Here is a 14260-nt window from a genome sequence, read left to right as displayed (position 1 = left end):
GTGGAATGTTAATATTTATGCTCTAGATTTTTTTAAAACACAAGTGCAAAGTCTCCTATTATGTTAATGAAGCCATTAAACAAAGTTTGATTATAGGGCAATCTTTGATATTAAAACAAAAAGTCTTTGAATATTATTGAAATTTGGCTTTTAGTATGCGTATTACATTCTGAACAGCTTCAGAAAACTAACACTTTTTTAAAAGGCTAAGAATTGAATAAAGATGGTATCTTTTTTTGTTTCGTTTACATAATTTATAACTTACATGTTCAACAAAATTTAATGTTCCCAATACAGTTAACAAACTAGTCAACAAAAAGTACATTTTTAACAAAATAAAAATATATGAAGTATCACAACAAATGACAACAGCAATAGCCCATTCAACTAACCTGTAAAACTAAGCTGCTCTAAGCTTTAAAAAGCTAAAATTAGCAGTACAAACAGGCAAGGGAATACAGGAATATTTCTGCCTGACACTTCAAGCATAGTAACAAGGGCTCCAAATGGGCCTTCTAGGAGAGGGCATTCCAAAGGCAAGAGTTTTGACTTAAACACTCAAAATGGAATTGAAGTAGACATAGAATTACTGTAGATATGGCCGTATTGTGATAATGAATGTTTTTAGATTCTTTTTGTGGGGGACCTGGCCTTTTGCTTATGGGATGCTACAAGGTCCCATCTTGTGCCCCGTGCTATTCAGTGACTACACAGAACTGCTGGGAGAAGTCATCTGGAGGGTTGGGCTACAGAGTCATCAATATGAGGATGGCATCTAGTTTTACCTCTCTTCTCCATCTACTAGTGCCAGGGAGGCTGTGGAACTCTTGAACAGTTTTGGGATAGGTGAGCGTGAGCAAGCTGAAATTTAATATAGACAAGATGGAGGTACTGTGGGCGGGGAAACTGACCGATCTGGCTAGAGTGCTGTGATCAGTCTTGAATGGGGTTGCACTACCCCTCCCCCAACAAAGGACAACATTTGTAGCTTGGCAATCTTCCTGGACTTCACGCTATCTGTGGAAGCATAGAGGTATCAGTGGCTAGGAGTGTCTTTTACCAGGTTAGGTTGGTATGTCAGCTGTGACCCTATGAGACCTTGCCTCAGTTATCCATGCACTAGTTCATCTAGACTGGACTACTGTAATGTGCTCTACGTGGAGCTGCCTTTAAAGATGATCCAGAAATTTCAACAGGTGCAGAATGTGGCTGTCCGGTTGTTGATGGGAGCCAGGCAATCAGAAAATGTGCTACTAATTCTGTACTAGTTGCACTAGTTGCTGGTGTGTTTCTGGATCCAATTCAAAGTGCTGGTATTGACCTCTAAAGCCTAAATGGTTTGGGACAAGGTTACTTGAAGGACTGCCTGCACCCATATAACCCTGTCCAGGCATCAAGATCTGCCTTGTAGGCCCTGCTTGTAGGCCTCCCTATAAGATCAATCAGCTGGCATGAAAGACAGGGTGGAGGCCCCCAGGGCTGTGGAACATATTGCCCACTGAGGTGCATATGGCCACAAAGTTTTAAGTGAGTTTTTAGAACTCATTTACTTTAGGCTGCTTTGTCTTGCGTTCTTAACTGCTGCAGGTCTAACACGGGGTTCTCAAATGTTAAGCATTGGTGTTTATTATATTGCTGCTTTGTGTAATTGGCCTATGTTTTTAAAAATGTGTGCTGCTGTCAGATAACGTTGTGTTTTGGGTTTTAATTGTATTTTATATGTTTTAACATTATGTAAGACCCTGAAAAGGGAACCTATAAATAGGGTTATTAATACATTGGATGTTAAAAGTAAGGTGCCATTACAGATGTTTCCAAGAGACAAGAAGCAAAGCACTGGAACTTCACTTGCTCCCCCCCCACCCCCCCATGTCAGTTTTTGTATAGTGCAGCAGCAGATGCCTCTATTTCCACCATATCTAAACACAGTTTCATAGGTTCAGCCTGCCCACTAGTGGGTTCAAAAGCACAGATTGATTCATCATGTTGGGTACATATCAAATGTGCAAATGAGAAGTGGTGTAGAAATATTGCATTGTGTTGTTATTATTATTTCATCTTGTTGGCAACATATGTACAAAAGCCAGTTCTCTATCTTTTATACATTTTAAAACATGTCTATATCCCATGTCTCTCACTTGTGCATCCACGACAGCTTTCAAAAATATTAAAACATACACACACTCTCTAAATCAATCATATTATTAAAAAAAATCAGAATCCCAAGAAACCCAGAGACAAGTGTGTGTTTTTAAAATTTGGCATCAGGGCAAATTTAATTTCTCATGCTCTAAAAGCTCTCTGGAATAGCAGTGTCTTCATAACATGCTGTAAACACGAGACGCTGAGTTGAACGGGCTTCCCAGGGAAGGACATTCCAGAGCCTGGGTGCAATGACTGAAAAGGCTCTATCCCATGCAGCCACCTACCTTGCCTCAGATAGTTAGTGGAAGGGAGAGATGACACAGCACAGAGCCTCTGAAAAGGACCTGAGCAAATGGGTAGGTTCATACTAGAGAAGGAGATTATTAAGATATCCTGGTCCCATGCTATCTAGGGTTTTAAAGGGTTTAAAATGTCAGTATTTTTAATTGGACCAGGAAATAAATGGGAAGCCCTTGAAGGTATTTGTGTTACATGCTCCATGTTAATTGTTCTAATTAGGACTGTAGCAGCTGCATTTTTGGACCAACTGAAGTTTATGAACACTATTCAAAACGCAGACCCACATAGTACATTTTACAATAACCTAATTTGAATGTTACTGATACTAAGACTGGACTTCTCTGGGAAAGGGCACAGCTAGCACACCAACCTAAATTGGACAAAAAGCACCAATGGCCACCAATGCCACCTGAATATCCAGGAGTATGAACTTGGACATGTTCTTTTGGTACACTGCACCCTATTAGAATAACTCACATAAAAGTATCAGCTATTGTAAATACAACAGAGCTGGTTTCTTCCTGCTTTGCTATGGCAGTAGTACCTACCCATCACTATTGCCCTGCTGCAAGTAGGCAGAAAGTGGTGGGCTGCAGGAAGAACAGTGCATCCATACTCTGGCCCCCAAAATGTTGCCACAGACAGCAAGAGCAAGGTAGGAGGTTCTCTCCTTTTGCTTTTCATGTAGCAGTGTCACAGCTGATAAGGACAGTTTTAATGTCAAACCTGCTACTGCAGGAAGAGCAAGGATTGTTCTTATTATGGCAACAGCACCTCTAGCAATAAGGAGGCAGCAGAAGAAGAGTTCCAATATTTTGAACATTAATCGGTCCATTAAATGCAATCAGCTGACTACCTCAACTATGTGTGACCAATAGAGTTAATACTTCTGTACATCCTCACAGCACTACCTTTGTCCTTGGATAAGACTATGGGTTACATCAGCAAACTGGAGTTTTGCTGAATGCAGTTACTTTAAACCATGAGTCCATAGGCACAAGACACCACTTTGACAAAGGAGTAACATAATTAATTGCTAGGAGCTACACTGCACAATAACATTATAGTTCTAAAATAACCTGAAGAGAATGCATCAAAAAAAAAAAAAACAACCAAAGAACATGGAATTGCAATGGCAGATTGTGAGTCATTTATCTAAGTCACTGAAAAAGAGGATTCCCTCAATACTGTGCCGAACAGATGTTTATCTAGTGTTTCCTGGGCAAATTTGTTTCACTTCCCAGCTCGCAGCTGGAAAAATTTTTTTTTTTAATGTCTCTTCCTTCCAGTATTCAGCCTACTCTTATACCATGTGCCATGACTATTATTTGATGAACACATATGAGAACTAAACTCTTTACAATCCACATCTGTAAATTCGAAGGGTTACATAACAAACAAATAGCACAAAGGGCAGAGGAATGAAGATGGGAACTGGTACAGTTCTTAATTGCTCCCGCTGTTTACGTCTATCCTCTTGAAATCAATTTATGATCTGAGATACTAGGTGTAAAGGAATGTTTAACCACCACTTCAATTGGGTCCTTGAGAGCACCCCTATACTTTTTCTTTAAGTGAGTGGTTGCCATTCATTCTTACAGGGCATGACAAACTCAAAGACACCAACTACACTCAGGGCCAAACCTGCTTTACACACCCCAGATGTGGGTGGTCTGGCCAGTGCGCATAAACTTATCAAGATCTCACAGAATGGTATGTGTGTTTGGCACTTCCACAGGTCCTCCCTCTACATCAGGAGTAGGCAGACATCAGGCTTGTTGGATTTACTTTGTGTTTTTACTAGAACCTCAAGATCCACCAACCAGAGCCAGGAGCAGAAGGCAAACACTTAGACATTAAAGAATTCTGGGCCCAGGAATTTGCTTTAGGTACAAGAACTGAATGGAGAGGAGTCCTTCCACACAAAAAATCCATTCTTGAATACCCTCCCCACAGCCCACCCCCCCACAGCTCTTCATTTCAGTAGTATAATTTAGGGTGGGGAACAGTCATTTTGCTGTTGCTACTGTTAAAACAATTAGGCATCAGAAACCCTTGCCAATCTACTGCATTTCAATCAGAGATCTACCAGTAGATCCTGATTAACCTCCTGCCCACCCCCACTCTACACACATCTCTTGCTATTATGGATATTTCTCAAATATAAGAGAGACTGCAACTATTAGAGCAGCTAAGCCTAAAATGTATGCCTTTGAGCTAAAAGTAGCTTGGTTTGTTTATATGTAGACCCATACTGAACAGTTTTTGATATGGATTCCAATAAGCAATGCTTCCTGGTGTCTACTTCCATCTTATAAAGTTTTTGTTTGTTCTAACCATGTAACTTAAGCTTTAGTGCTGTAGCAAGGGTATCACATCTCTGCATGCTTTCAACAGAGATGACTGACTTGAGGGTGCTTTGAGTTCTGATGCCAATCAAAATTCTGAACTGTGTATCTAAACACGTGGCAAAAATCAGTCAATGGCTCAGGAACAAACATCTGCAGTGATCCCACCCAACCGACAAGGGTTGCTAGCTTCTTCATACTTCACCATGTTAAGGACTACCCACTCGCTTCTCTAAACTTCCTGCAGCAAGGAATGCACAAACTCACCATGAACACACACGAGGTATGCACTTTGCCCAGGAAGTCTCAGCCCAGGTCGTCTCAGCCCAGGTCATTGTCATGAATGATATGGTAACTCTTTTAGAAAGGACAATGGTGACCTAACTTTGGATATCAAGGAATAATGAGCTCAAATGAAGTGAATACTGTCAAAAGCGCATACAGACTGTGGCAGGAAAAATCTCTTGTTAATGGGAGAAGTGTGAGAAAACTAAACCAGCTACAGAACCAATACAGCAAAAATAAGCTGCTAATAAGCTTTTAGTTTCCCTGAAAGAAGGCAGATGTTAGAATATGAGAGAATGACTCTGCTTAACTGTCCAGTTTGTATACAACATGCTAGTCCTGAGACTGCTCTCTCAAATCCCTTTGAGACTATGAAAGGCCACCAATACAGCAAGTTCAAGAGCAATCTAGACTAATGCGAAAAGCTAATTCTCTCATTTGGCAGGGCTCAATCAGAAGTAGCTACTATCCTTTTTGCTTTGTTCTCCAGATGTCATGGCCGGTATAAGTTGGTGCTTTGTAAATATCATATGTAACTGCCTTTGGCAGAAGGAAAACTGAACCCTACTTGAAGCCCTGCCCAGCCCTCTTCTGATTCCAATGTTCACTTGTCACTCTCATATCAGTTTCAATATAATTTCATCCTCCAGAGTAATTTGGAAAATGTTCATGAAGAAAACATCAAATGGATTTTGCAACAATTCTGCAGAAGCCGTAAAGGAAGTAGTCCCTTGCAAAAAATGACATTTCATGTCAAATTAACATAGATCTTTTCATTCCCGCATTTTCCACATGTATTTCACCCTAAGAATAATTTCAGAGTATTCCTTTGAGGTTTCAGGCAAACTAATCATTCCTCTATTATTGGAATTTAATAACCTTTAAGTAGGTGCAAATTGCATTCTATATGAAGAACAGATTACTCTAGAAAGGCACAAACACTATAAATCTTCTGCATTTGAGCATGGAGCTTAAAAAGTCCAAGTGTTACAGTTTTGTAAAACAGCAGCATCTAGAACATTTTTAAAATTCCAAAAACAGAGACAAATAATAAAAAGTGCTGATGAACAGCGATGCTGAAATGAAGTATCTGGATGCTATTCTAATTATTACCCTTCTTGTAAATGAACCGTAACACTTAAGCAAATTGTTTGGTAAGCATCCTATTTTCATACCTCACAGCATCCAGTCTCTTGTTCTGTCGAATTAGCTCAATGAACTCCTGAATCCTTAGGCTGAACTCCAGACAGCTCTGAGATTAAAGACAAGATAGCGTCTTAGATGTGGCCACAGCAGCATTCAGAAACTCAGTCTGTGATCTGAAGCATAGTTTCATAGACAATGAGTCATAGACAATGGGCCAGTTTGCATGATCACCACAGCTTACCATGGCTTAAATAAGCCACAGTGGGTTGTGGTGTGTGCCGGTGGCCATTTTGAATATTCACCCCCTGATGGGAGTTGCCATGGTTTGTTGTATTGTCCGAACCTGGGCATCAGGGGCTGTTTGAGGGTTAAATAACCCTCAAACAACCCATGATCTGTTGTAGGATTATTTGAGGGTTATTTAACCCTCAAACAACCCCTGCCACCCAAGTTCAGATGACACAACAAGCCATGGCAACCCCGATGGGGGTTGAATATTCAAAATGGTCGCCAACACATGCCACAACCCACTGTGGCTTAAATAATATGTGAATAAACCACAGTGATTGTGCAAACCAGGTTAGTAATTTGCCTTGAAATAGTAAGAGTTCTGAATAAATATATTTAGGAACAAGGTATTACATATGCCATAACAAGTTATTGGCAAGCCATTCTATTTATTTGCTCTTAAGTTTTTATACAGATGAAATATGCTACTTGATTAAGGTTGGAGAATTATATTCAAAATCCCTACTCATACCTCATCAAATTTGAATCATATAAAAAAACCCCCACCTGTTCTTATGACCAAAGTCCCATTTCAACTCTGTATTAGTGAGCTCGATTTTCACTGGAAATATTATATATAGTAACTGAAAATATTTTCTGAGATAACAATAAGAGAAGGATCTGTGTTTTTCAAAGAAGCCTATTTGGACAGGAAATAGTTACTTTTAAACACTAGCCTGAACGTTCCTCATTTTGATCGTTGCTTCAATCAAAGCACTACTTAAACATTTTCATGTTCAAGTCAAATCTAGATGGTAAGGTTTCATGAACTGAGATCATCTGCACATCAGCTGTTTACTTTGCAATAATAAATCAAACTACTTTATATTGAAGTTCCCTTAACATTTCTTCATTTTAAGCTAGTTTATAAAATGCATACTAAATTAACTTGTTTTTAAACGTATCCTGCTTTTTCTTTTCATAGACGATCATGATCATATTGCATCATAATAGTACACATGTCCACACTCTGTTGTCTAAATGTTTTTCAGATATCATTAAGTGGGGCTGCTATTTTTGAAGTTTCTTTCACTTTAAATGTGTAGTCTACTGATGTCAAGTTTTAGTTAAGACTACACATGTTGCAGTTTCCAGAGAGGTAGCCATGCTAAGTCTGTTGCAGCAAAAGTAGTCTTGTGGCACATTAAAGACTAATTCTTTCACCCCAGTGTGGCAAGTTACAGCTTCAGGATCACGTATCCTGCAATTTTATACTTGGTAGAGGGGGGTGCACTAAGATCAGGACCATCTGCCATAGGAAATGCATTGCAAAGAGCAGTGGATTGGGGCCTCTGGTGCTCCCCTCCTGGATGCCAGCTTTGCCTTTGTGCTTGCAGCATTTGGGGCTATGGCGCTGCTGATCCTCCAGACCAGAACAGTTTGCTGTGCTGCTTTTTTCACCGAGACCCCCGCCCCCCATGCACACACTCACAAAGTAACTCAGTTACTGTGTAACTTCACTGTAGCAGGCTAGTGCAATAACGTGAGGCTGTCACTGCTCTTTGACTGCTCTTGCGAAGAGGCTCTGTAGGTGATCAGAATAAGCCACACCGAGTGCCAGATGACACGATAACCCACGGTGGGTTAAATAACCCTTACTGCAGACCGTGGGTTATCAGAGTGGCTTACTTTGGCCAAATAAGCCATCGTGGATTAAAAAATCCCCGATCAACAACACAATAACCAACAATGGGTTAAATAATCCATGGTGGCTTATTTAACCCATCATGGGTTATCGTGTCATCTGAACCCAGTCACTGACTTATTTTGCAAGGCTTCTGTAAGAACAACAAGATACTGTATGCGAAGTGCATGTAATACTGTTTAAGCACTAGACAGAGTGTAAGGCAAAGAAATTTAACTGCAAGTAGTTACACTGCCCTAAATTTTCCATACTATAAAACTAAAGGACACATGAACGTTTTGTTTGCCACATGTTTAGGGAAAGCTTCATGCATGGTGTTATGTTATCAGTAGACAACAAAGAATGTATTGGTAAAAGCCTTCATTTTAAATACTTATCTTCCTCTATCCATTTCTCCAAGTCAATTTATAAATAAAATAGTTTATAAAGGTTTGTTTTGTTGTATAAAGGTAATTTAGTAAATATAGCTGAATCACTGGGTTTCACAATTAAGAACAAAGTTAATCCATAATATAACTTCATCAACTGGGGCAGTTTCTTCAAAGAATTAATTCTACTCGTATTCATTCATTCATTCATTCATATATATATATATATATATATATATATATATCCTGCCTGCCTTCTTAAGAAAGAAGCAAATTACATAGTTATTTAGAAGAAATACACATCTTGGGTGGTACTGATTTTTACCCATTCACGCATGCTCATTCAGGCGTAGCATTTGTGCCTTACAACCATTAAACTTTGGATCTAGTTAAAGCTCCAGCCAGCTTAAAAGCCTGCATACCTTCATCTTTCTGAGTCTAGATTTGTTATCATGACACCAAGCTAAACAAGTCATTGTTTCTTGTCTTTCCAAGGATTCCTCTACTTCTTTGGCAGTCAAGAACATCTCAATATTTACCAAGTCCTAGAAAGAGAGAGGAAACACACTTATTCACCTGAGGAACTACATTTTTTTACATTCACAACTTTCATTAAGACAACCAAATATAAAGATAGTACTAAAGATACTTTTAGAGCTACTTCCTCACAGATATTCTGTCTCTGCTTAATTTTTGGGATCCCCTTCTTCCTCCTGTACCTATCCCATTCAGGAGGATCTCCCAACCCTCTATGTAGTATTTTTGGCAGGCTGGAGGGCCATAGGGAGAAGGAGGCAGCGAAGTCTGCTTCTGTCAGCCTAGCTACAAACACATAAATATGGATCCAACTCCTTGAGTTAAAGCTTGCTTTTCTATGTAAGAGAACCAACTAGGAGCAAAAAAGTATGGTTTGAGGTTAAGCATTATAAATGACACAATAGGTCATGTATTTATTATTGTATAAATTGTGACTATTTAAACTGTCAACCAAAAGCATTTACTTCTCACAGCATGGGAAAACACTTCTCCACACAGTTAGCTACCAGCCCTTGCTTCTGGCAAGTTTTAAGCACTTCAGCTTCAAGTTGAGTGATCTTTCTTAATGACTTTCTTAATTACACAATTGTTCAAAACAGATAAATTCTGTAGTGCAAAAGTATGTCAACAGCATGACCAAACATTCTGGATTATGTTCCTGGGTAATATATTTAGATCCAAAAAGATATGTTCCAGTAATTATAGCAACCAGTTGGTATACCTTTTTGTTAAATACACACACACACAAATATAAATTAAAAATGTGGAAGTTTGAATTAAATCAATCTTGTTAGTCACATTACATTTCTCAAGTACTGTATTCCTAGTCTCTATTATTAGATAGCTAGAATAATTAGTTTAACTTCAGTAGCAGGAAAAGCACAAAAAAGTGTTAAAGCTATGGGAAAAATAGAAAATATGGTGAACATGAGTTTGCTAGAGAAGGATATGCAAGACTAAACCATTATTATTTTTCAAGAATTTTACTGGGGGTGGTTAGCAGTAGAAATACAATAGATCCAATGTGCCTATATTTCAGTAGAGCATTTGACATGATTACATATAGATTATCAGGGGTGCAAGCAACATGTATTCACAGACATATGGTAAAGAACTACTTAAGAAAAAAAAAGCTATACTTCAGGGCATAATTTCAAGTTGAAGAGAAGCAGCAATGAGATGAGAGTTTGCCTCCCCCACCCCGCAGGGATATGACAATTCATTTAGAACTCTATGCTTTGAAAGCAAATTTCAACTGTTCACCAGTTCTGTTGGGATTAGTCAGATTGTATAAACTGATCAGGATGGGATGAAGTGGAAGTCCTGTCTAGGGGTGTGTGTGTGTGTGTGTGTGTGTGTGTGTGTGTGAGAGAGAGAGAGAGAGAGAGAGAGAGAGAGAGAGAGAGAAGGAAGGAAGATGAAATGGTCAGCTACATCACCAATACCTGAATTGGTATATGAAAATACCAGATTAAGACCTGCCACCCAACTGCAATAACTACATTACTTCCTCCACCCACATTCTTCTAATTCCAGTGGCTGTGAGTACAAATTATATATCAAAATTCCACATGGCTGAATAGGTCATACATAACAGGAAATGAAGAACCTGCTTGTGACAAAACAATCTAGTATTAGCATGCCTAGGGAAAATTTTCTATTGCCCATATAACTTTTAAAGCAACACTGTAGCAAGCTATAGTAAGAAATCCTTTATTTGTACCCAGTGCATGTAGATTATGATTTTCAATTAGATCCATCATGTGCCAGGATCCCCAATAATGATTTTGAGCTACACAAAAGCTATTCTGTGATAGTTCAACGCAAGCAGAAACATGGTATAGCAGTCAGGGGATAAGAGGAGAGATCCTCTTATGGACTGGTAACTGATTAAAGAACAGGTAGCAGAGAGTAGGGTGAATTTACAGTTTTTGCAACTGAGGGATATAAATAGTGGGGTCTCACAAGGGTCTGTACTGGGACCGGAGCTTTTAAACTTGTTCATAAACAATCTGGCATTAGGAGTGAGCATTAAGGTGGCCAAGTTTGCAGATGATCAGTGGTGTAGTGGAGGCAGGGCTCATAGGGACTCGGCCCCAGAACTTTTTCATTAGCAGGGACTCTGATGTCATCTGCCACCCCCCTCAGACTTCCCTGTTCCCTCTGAGCTTAGCTGCAATCCTCACTGTAGCTGTGGGGGGAATGGATTTTCCAAGCAACAATATATTGCTCCATGTTGGAATGCAAAGTATTTATCATTATTATTATATTTATTTATATCCCGCCTTTTCCCCCAATACTGGGACTCAAGGTGGCCTTACAACGTTAAAACTGCTACAAAGTATTTGGGATGACTTGGTTTGGAATGGGCAATTAAGACCTATTCATTTTACCAAAGGCATGCTCCTGGTGGAGATGAAAACTCCTAGAATTGGTTTGTTGATATGGATCAACACAGGTGCCTGAAATTTTTGGACTGCCCTTGGAGATTGTCAGTGAGCTCCTGCATTTCCATATTTGCCACTACACCACTGTGTGTGTGTGTGTGTGTAGGTAGTTCAATCCAGCTGGATATGTGGACGTTTCTGTTGGAGGAGGAGAGGGTCGATATAATGAAGGAGCTTAGGGAAGGCTAATGGGTAAAGTTGGGGCACTAAGGGAGCATGCAAGGGGGCTGTTTAAATGAGATGGGATCTGTCCATGAGGGCTGAGTTGGAGGGGGAAAGCTTCCATAAGGTATCATATTTTGAAAACCTAAAACGTTTGTGTTTGAGTGAGTGAGTGGGTGAAAAAGATTTTAACACCCCTGCATTTTTTTCTCAGATGTCTAATTGAAATACCACTGCCTTACTCTCAGCTGCACTGTTTTTGGATCCCAGTTGAAGGTTGTGTAACATTGTATAATCTTAGAAGGGGCGTGGCTGTGACTGTCATGAAGGGACCCTGCACTTCTGAATTTGCCACTACACTACTGCTGATGATACCAAATTATTTAGGGTGGTTAGATGAAAAACCGACAAGAAAAATGGAACAAAAAGGGATCTCTTCAAATTGGGGGAATGAGCATTAAAATAGTAAATGCAATTCAATGTAAGCAAGCAAGGCACACTGATGCAAGAACTTCACATATATACTGATCAGTGGTGACTGACTAAGAAAAGGATCTTGGGATTGTGGTGAAAATGGCTTGATGAAAATATTGGCCCAGTGTGTGTCTATAGTGAAAAAAGCAAGTTCCATGTTGGGGATCTTTAGGAAAGGAATTAAAAATAAAGCTGCCAAAATCACAATGCCTTTACACAAATCTATGGTACAACCACACTTGAAATACTGTGTACAGTTCTGGTCACCACATCTCAAAAAGGATATAGTAGACCTGGAGAGGGTGCAGAGAAGGGTAACCAAAATGATCAAGGGGCCAGAGTACCTCCACTATGAGGAAAGCTTACAATATTTGGGGCTTTTTAGCTTAGAAAAATGTCAAGTAAAGACAGACATGATGGAGATGTACAAAATTATTAACGGTGTAGAGAAAGTGGTTAGGGAGATATTTTTCTCCCTCTCTCATAATACTTGAACCCAGAGTCATCCAAAGAAGGTGAATGGTGGTAAACTCTGGACAGATAAGGAAGTACTTCATACAGCCCATGGTTAAGCCATGGAATTTGCTGCCACAAAATGTAGTGTTAGCTACCAACTTTGATGGCTTTAAAAGGGGATTAGACAAATTCATGGAGGATAAGGCTATCTACGGCTACTGGTCATGATGGCTATGTATTACCTCCCAAATCAGAAGCAGTATACTTCTTAATACCAGCTGCTAGGGAACATGAGCAGAAGGATTTCCCATTGCTATCTGGTTGGCCACTGTGAGAACACAACACCTGACTAGATATGCTTTTGGTATGATTCATATGGGTTCTTACTTTGTAGGATCAACTAGTAAAGCTCACTGTACTGAAAAGACCATAATCCCCTTCTAAAGAGATTCATACAAGCAAACTTATTTACAACAATTCAAAGTATATTTTGCCCATGGAAAAGTGCCAGAAATTGTACAAAATGGCGTACGCTGTTCAAAATTACTTGAGTTGGTGTGGTGTAACAATACATTTAAGAAGCTTTCCAGACAAATAACTCATTACATTCTAACATTCTTCCTGAACAGTTCCATTTAAGACTGCAGGTGGGGAACCTGTATAGCTCCTCTCCAGTATAAAAACTCCCTGCATGTGGAAAATTAAAGGGCAGGGAGAAGGGTTCTACATTAGCTCTTTTCTTGAGATGCTAGTCTTCCACCTGTAGGTTTTGATTTTGGCAGCTGACCCAGAGAGGCAGCAGGTCAAATATGTGTGTGTGTGTGTGTGTGTATATATACACACACACACACACAGCTTCATGACCCAGACATGATGCAGCTTTCTTCCACCAGCCTTCCTGCCAACATCACGATCCAGTTCTTAGGCTGAAGAACCCAGCAGCTGTACCCCATCATTTAAGTGAATTTCTCAGTGAGAGTGGTGCCTGCCACATCCCAGACAGTATCAAATACAGCAGCATTCTCATACCTACTTCATCACAGCAAGTACCAACCTCAATACCACTTTGCCTGGCTAGTTTTACAGCTGTATTGTAGTAGCCACATCGCAAGAGATGTTCCACCATCATGCGATCCATGCGTTTTTTCTTCCACATATTTGCAGCAGCTGGTTGATCACTACTATGCTCTTTAAGATGCTCAATCCTGCGTTTGCATAGCTTTGCACTCTCATCTTCAGCCTGAATAGACTCCACTGCCTATATAAAAAAAGCACTTGCTCAGTCACAGTGAACATTGAAAAAGCTACTCCAAATCTGAAGTAGCTCAGATTTGCTATTTTGTAGTGTGAATGTAATGAGGTATGTACACATTTAACTCTACATGCAGAATCTAACAGTGTCCCCAACCGCAGTATCCAGCAATAGTCAAACCACTATATTTATACAGAGCTGAAGCATACACCATTGTAGCCAAGATTAATAGCCTCACATTTAGATATATAATTGCTGCTCCTTCATTCACTTCCCAAGCATTTATTTGTGCATATGCTTGCAGTAATGGAGATACAAGATGAACCAATATACATCTGAGGTGCAAATATTTAACAGGGAAATTGAGAATTCCGGCACAAGGCAATTCATTAGACTTGTCACTGCCC

The 14260-nt window shown here is 39.6% G+C and overlaps 1 protein-coding gene across 1 annotated transcript in view; it reads right to left on the bottom strand.

Moving 5' to 3' along the window:
* Positions 1-14260, bottom strand: part of MAEA (macrophage erythroblast attacher, E3 ubiquitin ligase) — a 43522-nt gene that overhangs the window by 14285 nt on the left and 14977 nt on the right. The window contains exons 3-5 of the mRNA XM_084845002.1: positions 13656-13859; positions 8948-9070; positions 6254-6330 (exon numbers count right to left, since the gene is read on the bottom strand). Of these exons, the coding sequence (XP_084701128.1) occupies positions 6254-6330; positions 8948-9070; positions 13656-13859 (404 nt within the window). The remainder of the gene's footprint in view (positions 1-6253; positions 6331-8947; positions 9071-13655; positions 13860-14260) is intronic.

The sequence above is a fragment of the Heloderma suspectum genome, chromosome 3, assembly GCF_057233095.1.
Source record: "Heloderma suspectum isolate Gila_16-S chromosome 3, 16-S_ref, whole genome shotgun sequence".
Lineage (NCBI taxonomy): Eukaryota > Metazoa > Chordata > Lepidosauria > Squamata > Helodermatidae > Heloderma > Heloderma suspectum.
The sequence above is the reverse complement of the archived record's forward strand: the minus strand, read 5'-3'. Positions and strand labels throughout refer to the sequence as shown.